The 8,881-nt window shown below is 40.5% G+C and overlaps 1 protein-coding gene across 1 annotated transcript in view; it reads right to left on the bottom strand.

Moving 5' to 3' along the window:
- The window catches only part of POLR2D (polymerase (RNA) II (DNA directed) polypeptide D), an 18,142-nt gene extending 10,048 nt beyond the window's left edge, over positions 1-8,094 (bottom strand). The window contains exons 1-2 of the mRNA XM_006754763.2: positions 7,733-8,094; positions 1,453-1,548 (exon numbers count right to left, since the gene is read on the bottom strand). Of these exons, the coding sequence (XP_006754826.2) occupies positions 1,453-1,548; positions 7,733-7,872 (236 nt within the window). The 5' untranslated portion in view covers positions 7,873-8,094. The remainder of the gene's footprint in view (positions 1-1,452; positions 1,549-7,732) is intronic.
- Between the last annotated feature and the right edge of the window lie 787 nt (positions 8,095-8,881).

The following is an 8,881-nucleotide window of genomic DNA, read 5'->3' on the forward strand; positions in this document are numbered from 1 at the left end:
TCAGAATTTGCCTTCAGCACTGCGCCTCCTCTGAGTGTCCGTATGCGTTATTCTTTCCTCCTAGTTGTAGGACTTCCACACAGCCAGCGTTCCTGTGGTTCTGGCTGATGTCCGTTCCGTCTTTTAGTTGTATTTTTGAAGTGGTTGTTCGAGGCAGCAAACTCCGGCGTTAACCTATGCCGCCATCTTGGTTCCCGCCCTCGGCTAGCTTTTCTTCTAGATAATTCTCTTCTTTCATTTGGGGGTGGTTTTTGTCTCTCCGTTTTGGCTGCCTGTTTGGGTTTGTGACTATGTATTAGCTATATCTACTATGCCTCCCAATCTCTAGTGCAGGACAGTGTCAAATGCTATTTCTTCCTCATTAGCTCAGACCAGACTCAAAGCCTCCAGAGACCTGCCTCTGCCTGCAGACTGATTGGATTCAGTCTTGAGTAGCCTCAAGCAATCATCCACGGGTTGGGGGAGAAGGTTTCCCAACTGGGTGAAGGAACTGCTTCTACCTGGAGGCTAATTATTGTTCTCAGTTCTTAATGGGCATCAGAAACTACAGAGGGTGGGGTAAGGGGTTTTCCAATGGGGTGGGTCAACTGTCTCCCCGGCAACCATCCCGACCCCAGGCAGAAAAAATTGCCTGGATAGCAAAGGTCTGCCTAAGAAAGATGTCCCCACAGCATGAGGGAACAACTCATCACAGGAAACCAGGGTGTCTGCCTCCTGAGCTCTAACCCAGAGCCCCCACATCTCTAGTCCACTCTGCTCTCCCTCTGCAGGAGCCCAATGTGAGTGGCTGCACACAAAATTTTGTGTATTGGACCTTTAAGAGGGTGCCTGCATTTCTAGCTCTCTTCCCCTGGCATATTGTAACACTTTTCACAACCAGTTATGCGGGCACCTTTCTCAGTTGTGGTGCTCTCTGCTGGGGGCCCAGCTTTGGGTTTAGACCCCAGAGCTCTCAATGGCAACCCCTAGGGCTGAGATATTTCTCCGGACCTTCAATTGCTTTCTGTGAGCGCTCTTCTTACCAGTCTCTATATCTATCCAGTCTCTAGCTGGCCTATACACTGATGTGATGTTTTTGCTATCACTAACACACACCAATATACCCTGGAATACACATCTACTTCTAAACCAATGAGTGGGTCTGAAGGCATGTATTCAGGAATAAATTTTGGGGTCATGAGGTATATTCACCTTTACCTATATTAGATGTGGCCAAATTGCTCTCCAAAGTGACTGTACTAATTTGCACTCCATCAGTGTTTGAGAGTTTTAGCTATTCCACACTTCTGCTAACAATGGGATTGCTACAAAATCATCATTCTCACACTGTTAAAAGAGGCCCTCTCAATGTTTATGTCTATCCAGATTTTAAATGCACCCACTTTTTAGACAGTTATTCCAGTTGTAGGAATATATACAAAACACAACGAATTTATCATATCCAGTACTAACCTTGGGATCAGAGCCTTGGACTCCTCAGCAGTCTCTGGACAAAGGTTGGCCAAACAGGCCAATTCAAACTTATGAAGCTTTTTCTGGAGCAACAAGCTGATCGTCAGGAAGAAAATCATAACAAAACATAATCAAAGAGTGATGAATAGGAAATGGGAATCAAATGAAGCAAGGAAGAGAGAAAGTAAAGCATGTGCAATCTTTCCATAATGGTTAGGGCAGTTGCAAAATCCTACTTTCAAACTACTTCTTGGTCCTATTCCTGGAGAACAGGAAGTTACAACAAAATGAAGGAAATAATGAAAGTTAAGAAATCACATTCAGGCAGAGAAGCCCTGCTACTGCAACTTTTGAAAAATCACAATATGCCTCAAGGAGTATGCAATGTTTCTGAAGTCATTTATTTTGTTGCTCTCTGCTCTTCTTACCACTCTTCCTTGCTTCCTTCGTTACTAATTTTGTCAAACACATGGTATTAGATGCCTCCAATCTATTAGGTGTTTGACTTGGAGAAAATTTTTTCTAATTTATCAAAATACAGGCATACCTTACTTTGTACAAATATATATGTAAACTGCATCTTATTTTAAACTAGAGTCCCACTGCATAACATTCATGAGAGGGGGGGAGGGGAGTGTCCCTCAGCGTGGCCTGCGCCCTCTCACAGTCCAGGACACCTGAGGGGCCCTTAGTGCTGCCGGGGAGGCAGGAGAGGCTCCCACCAATGCCGCTGTGCTTGCCAGCTGTAAGCCCAGCTTCTGGCTGAGTGGCACTCCCCCTGTGGGAGTGCACTGACCACTAGCAGGCAGCTCCTGTGTTGAGCGTCTGGTCCGTGGTGGTCAGTGTGTGTCAGCAATCGGTTGTGCCGCCATTCATCAATTTGCATATTTGCCTGGTATTATATAGGATGACAAACTGTATAAAACAACAGCGAATGCCCTGACTGCTCTGCTCAGTGGTTAGAGCGTTGGTCTATGCACCAAAATGTCAAAGATTCAATCACTGGTCAAGGGTACATATCTGGGCTGCAGGTTCAATCCCCAGCCCAGGTCAGGTCCACGTGGGGGGCAAGCAATCTATGTCTCTCTCATATCAGTGCTTTCTCTGTAAAAACTACTAAAAAATCTTTAAAAAAATTTTTTTTAAATATATTTTTATTGATTTCACAGAGGAAAGGAGAGGGAGAGGGACAGAAACATCAATGATAAGAGAGAATCATTGATCGGCTGCCTCCTGCACACTCCACATCATGGATGGAGCCTGCAACCCAGGCTATGTATCCTGACTGGGAATTGAACTGTGACCTCCTGGTTCATTAAGTAGACACTCAAACATAGGGCCATGCTGGCCAGGCCCAATAAAAAATCTTTTAGAAAAATAAATAAAAGTAAAATAGAGCTCATCAATGGTAAATGTGGTTTCAAAGAAAACTTTAATTATCTGTTCAGAAACAAAACACTGTGTTTATCACTCTATTACAAGCATATTTAATGTACAAAATTTAGAAAATACAGAAAGGCCAAAAAAAAGCGCAACCTACCCATATTACCACATAAACAAATATCAACATATAATCTTAGTATAATAGCATTCTAGACATTTTTCTATGTTTCAGAATATAAACTCACACATTCTGTTAGTAACTTTTTGTCACTTGAAGCTATTTTCATTTTGTAAAGAAAATACAGTAAATTTTACTTAAGTTTATAAAGAGGTTCATAATGTTTTCAAATGAGCACATACTCATTTACAAACAATACCAAAAAATTATCAATAGCCCTGGCCTATTGCTCAGTGGTTAGAACATCAGCCTGTGGACCAAAGGGTCTTGGGTTCAATTCCTGGTCAAGGGTACGCAACTTGATTGCAGGCTCAGTGTGTGAGTGGGAGGCAACCAATTGATGTGTCTCTGACACATAGATGTTTTCCTGTCGCCCTCCACCATCACGTCCACTCTCTCTAAAAACCAATAAAAAAATTATCCTCAGTCTTTGGATGAGGATTAAAAAAAAGTATCACCCTGGCTGGTTTGGCTTAGTGGAGTCAGCCTGTGGACTGAAGGGGCCTGGGTTCGATTTGTCAAGGGCACATGCCTGGGTTGTAGGCTTGGTCCCAAGTAGGGTACTTGTAGGAGGCAGCTAATCAGTGATTCTCTCTTATCATTGATGATTCTATCTCTCTCTCCCTCTCCCTTCTTATCTGAAATCTATATATATATGTATGTATGTATCAGTAATGGCATTGAACCTAAAATTCTTCCCAGGAATAACCAGTATTAATATTTTCATAGCCTGGCCAGCATGGCTCAGTGGTTGAGCATTGACCTATGAACTAAAAGGTAACAGGTTCCATTCTCAGTCAGGGCACATGTCTGGGTTTGGGCTCCATCCCCAGTAGGAGGCATGGAGGACACAGCTGATCAATGATTCCTCCCATCAATGTTTCTATCTCTATCTCCCTCTCTCTTCCTCTCTGAAATCAACACAAATATATTTTTTAAATTATAAAAAGGAATCCTAACATGTTATACCAAAATTGGCCATTTTTTTTTTTCTTTTCTTGATCCTCACTAGAGGGTATTTTTTCCATTGCTTTATAGAGAGATTGGAAGAGAGGAATGAAGGAGGGAAGGGGGAGGAGGGAGGGATGGAAGAGGTTGAGAGAGAAACATCAAAGTGAGAGAGACACATTGACTGGTTTCCTTTGACAGATGTCCCTTTGAGCAGTGGTTCTCAACCTATGGGTTGCGACCCCTTTGGCAGTCGAAAGACCCTTTCACAGGAGTCGCCTAAGACCATTCTGCATATCAGATATTTATTTACATTACGATTCGTAACAGTAGCAACATTACAGTTATGAAGTAGCAACGAAAATAATTTTATGGTTGGATCACAACATGAGGAAATGTATTTAAACGGCCAGAAGGTTGAGAACCATTGTCTTAGAGGCATAGGTAGTGAACCTGAAACCCAGGCATACCCTGAGCAGGAACTAAACCCCTCCCTCCTGGTTTATAGGTCGACGCTCAGCAACTGAACCACACCAGCCAGGCACAACTGGCCATTTTCCACTCGACAACACAGTAACTGTTTTCCATGTCAGTACACACGTTGAGCCATAACTTATACATCAAATTTCCTCTTGTTGAACATTTCATTTGTTTCCAATGCTTTTTGAACATCATTTTAATGAACACTTGTTTGTGTAGTTGATTGCTGTGTGTTTTAAAAATAAACTCCTGGCAGTAGGATTATTCAAAGGATAAGACTGTCTAAAGGCTTCTGAGAGACATGACCCTTACAAGGGTTTTACCAATATATGCTCTCACCAGCAATTAATGACAGTGCCCATTTCTCCTACCTGTTACAGTAGGATTCCCATTCTTTTTAGTCTTTTCTAAGTCTACTTAGCTATTTCACCATTTCTTTGATTTCCTTAAATATGGCCATTATTTCATGTGAACTAGTCATTTAAAGTTCTGATATAAATCAAGCCATTTTTATGAACTGGGTATCATCTAAGGATATTAATCCTTCCTCAGTTTATTCACACTTACATTTTACACATGGCATTTTATCAATATAGGAAAGTTTAAATACATTTATATTAATTTATTTATTCAATTAATTATTTACTGACTACAATGAGACTGACACAGTGATGAATATGACTAAGTCCCTACCTTCACAAAGCTGACATTCAACTAGAGTCAGTCATGTTTCCCACATTTAAAGTTTTGCTAAACCACAACTAATATATACATTCAGTCATGCTGTCACACACAGCACTTTACGCATCATAGCTTAAATTTAAATCCTTATTTTCTTAGGAATTTATTTTGGTGTAATATAGAGTTCAAACTTTGTTGTAAAATATTTCCCCACTAATTTACAGTGCCAATTTAACCATAAATTGAACTCATATAAAAAATTTGTATTTGAATGTTTCCAAGTTTTCTATTGTTTGAATGATCTATTTCATGACAAAGTATCACTATATTATTTCAATTAACACTTTTTAATGCATTTTAACATCTAATAGAGTAAATTTCCCTTCATTTTTCTTTTTAAAAATTTTTTGACAATTCTCACAAATTTAAGATCATTTTATTCTGCTCCCCCTTTCAATTCCCTCAAGGATTTAGAATAGCAAATGTATACATTAGTTTGGGGCAAATTGACATTTTTGCAACATAAAGACTTTTCATTCACGAATATGTTTAAATTCACCTTCATTTTTTTAAAATATATTTTATTGATTTTTTACAGAGAGGAAGGGAGAGAGATAGAGAGTTAGAAACATCGATGAGAGAGAAACATCGATCAGCCGCCTCCTGCACATCTCCTACTGAGGATGTGCCCGCAACCCAGGTGCATGCCCTTGGCCGGAATCGAACCTGGGACCTTTCAGTCCGCAGGCTGACGCTCTATCCACTGAGCCAAACCGGCTTCGGCAATTCACCTTCATTTATTCAAGTCATCTTTTAGGCCTAACAGTTTATAATTTTACATGGAAACTATGCACAGTTCCTTCCAGTCTCTTCTCCATGCATACATTCACACTTGTCAGAATAGACTATATTTCCCATACAGTTTTATCACCTTCATTTTCTGCACACTTAACATATGTAACCATATTTCCATTTCTTTTTCTATCATAGGTTTTAATGACAGCATAGTAGCCCATCAAACGGATTTACCACAATGTATTTAATTACTGTCGGGGCGGGGCAGGTCAGCAAACCACCTGCAGCCCCTCACTCTAGCCGGCCCCACCCCCAGCCCCTCACCCCAGCCAGCCCTGCCCATGGCTACTCACCCCAGCCAGCCAGCCCTTGATGGCGCCCATTGGGAACAGCTGCACCCCACCAGTGCACAAATTCGTGCACCAGTCCTCTAGTTCATATATATTTTTTTAGTCCAAATATGCTGATATCCATACAAATGTTTTAAATCACATACTATCCAGTAAAACTGACACTTAAAACCCTAGTTGATTTGGCTCAGTGGATAGAGCATCTACGTAGCTGAAGGGTCCTGGGTTTGATTCTGGGTCAAGGGCACATATCGTGGTTATAAGTACCATGCCAACCCTTGTCAGGGCACATGCAGGAGGCAACCAATCGATGTGTCTCTCTCACATCAATGTTTCTCTCTCTGTGTCTCTCCCCCTCTTTTCCACTCTCTCTAAAGATCAATGAAAAAGTGTCCTCAGGTGAGGATTAACAAAAACAAACAATAAAAAATTGACCCTTTGGGAAGATGTGCTAATCTTCCTGTGGCCTTCAATACTCTCCAGCACATCACTATGTCCAGGGCACATCCAACCCAATGTGAAAAGCAAATATTGACGCTTCTCTCTGTCTTTTCCTCTCTCTTAAACATCAATGGAAAAATATCCTCAGGTGAGGAGTCACAACAAAACAAAACAAAACAAAACACACACACACACACACACACAAAGTGCTGTTGTTGTTGTTTTTATTGATTCCAGAGAGAAAGGGAGATAGAAACATCAATGATGAGAGAGAATCATTGATTGGCTGCCTCCTGCACAGCCCGTACTGGGGGGATCGAGCCCCCAACCAGGGCATGTGCCCTTGGCCAGAATCAAATCTGGAACCCTTTAGTCTGCAGGCTGATGCTCTGTCCATTGAGCCAAACTGGGTAGGGTCAAAGTGCTGTTTTTTACAATACAAAACAGCATATATACATACACACATACATACATACATATATATGAATATATATATATATACAAATATATATACATATATATGAATATATATACATATACATATATATATATGAATACATGAAAAAAAGATCTGAAGGGCTATCAACAAACTGCTAATAATAGTTACTTTGCAAGGAGGTAACTGGGATTTGGGATATGCAAGAAGGTAGCGAAAGAGAAATCTGGCCTTATAAGCAATTTTTAATTTTTGACAAATTATTTTGCATACATTAATCCTCGAGATGATGGGGATGGGTAATAGCATTCTACCTGTACATATCCAATAGTCTGGATTAACAAAAACTTTCTTTTAGCCCAGCTGGCACGGCTCAGTGGTTGAGTGTCGACTTATGAACCAGGTCATGGCTCGATTCCTGGTCAGGGCACATGCCTGGGTTTCAGGCTTGATCCCCAGTGTGGAGTGTGCATGATGCAGCCAAACAATGATTCTCTCTCATCACAGATTTTTTTTCTCTCTCTCCCTCCCTCTCTGAAATCAATAAAAAATATATATATTTTTTTAAAAACTTCTTTTAGCACTCACCTACGGACACTGGCAATGGTCTCTCTGTTTTTGAAACGACTGAAACGAGCTGTGTAGTTTAAAGTTTTCATGAAGACCTCAGAAAGTTCCTGTTCGTCCTCTGCACTCTCATTCTGTTGCTTTCGATGTTCCAGAAGCATGTGAACTTCTGAATTTAGAAGTGTCTCGGCTGTTTCAAACTCTATTTGTGAGAAGCATAAACGTTAGCTGAAAATACTCTTTCAAAAGTGAGCTTCTCAATGTTGATATTTGCCTTTGAGACTTACAGCAAGTCTCTGTCCCTGCAGAAATCCAACTTTACCTTCATCCAGACTTGTATACAAGACACAGTGGAGTTCATGAGACACTAAAACAGTGATTCTCAACCTTCTGGCCCTTTAAATGCAATTCCTCATGATGTGACCCAACCATAAAATTATTTTTGTTGCTAATTCATAACTGTAATGTTGCTAGTTATGAATCGTAATGTACATATCTGATATGCAGGATGGTCCTAGGCGACCCCTGTGAAAGGCTTGTTTGACCCCCAAACGGGTCGCGACCCACAGGTTGAGAACCACTGCACTAAAAGCTCATTTGGGCTAGTTCCTGATATAAAAGAACCTGACCTAGACACGGGATTACATTACACATCATTCTCCTAAATTACGCCAGGTACTGGTTTCTTTCTAGCTTACATAAACTTGTAATCTGCCTTACTGATGTAATATTGTATTGGTTATATTAGTTTCAGGTGTACAATATAGTAATTGGACATTTTTAGACCTTACGATGTGACCACCCATTCCACTAATTCTAGTGATCATCTGCCACTGTGCAAACCTAACACAGTATTACAGTCCCCTTCCCCTTTCCGCCCAGTCTCTTATCCCCCTCCTCTGTCTCTATCAGTCTGGTTTTGTCTTTGTTCATTTATGTTTTTATAGATTCCACACATAAGTGAAATGTACAGTATTTCTTTCTCTAATTTTCCCTTAGCATAATACTCTCTGGGTCTATACATGTCGCAAATGACAAGATTTTATTATTATTACTTTTTGTTAATCTTCACCCGAGTATATTTTTCCATTGATTTTTTTTTAATTTTTATTTATGTCAGAGGGGAAGGAGAGGGAGAGAAACACCAATGATGACAGAGAATCATTGATT

Source organism: Myotis davidii, unplaced genomic scaffold (assembly GCF_000327345.1).
Source record: "Myotis davidii unplaced genomic scaffold, ASM32734v1 scaffold113, whole genome shotgun sequence".
NCBI classification, from domain to species: Eukaryota; Metazoa; Chordata; class Mammalia; order Chiroptera; family Vespertilionidae; genus Myotis; species Myotis davidii.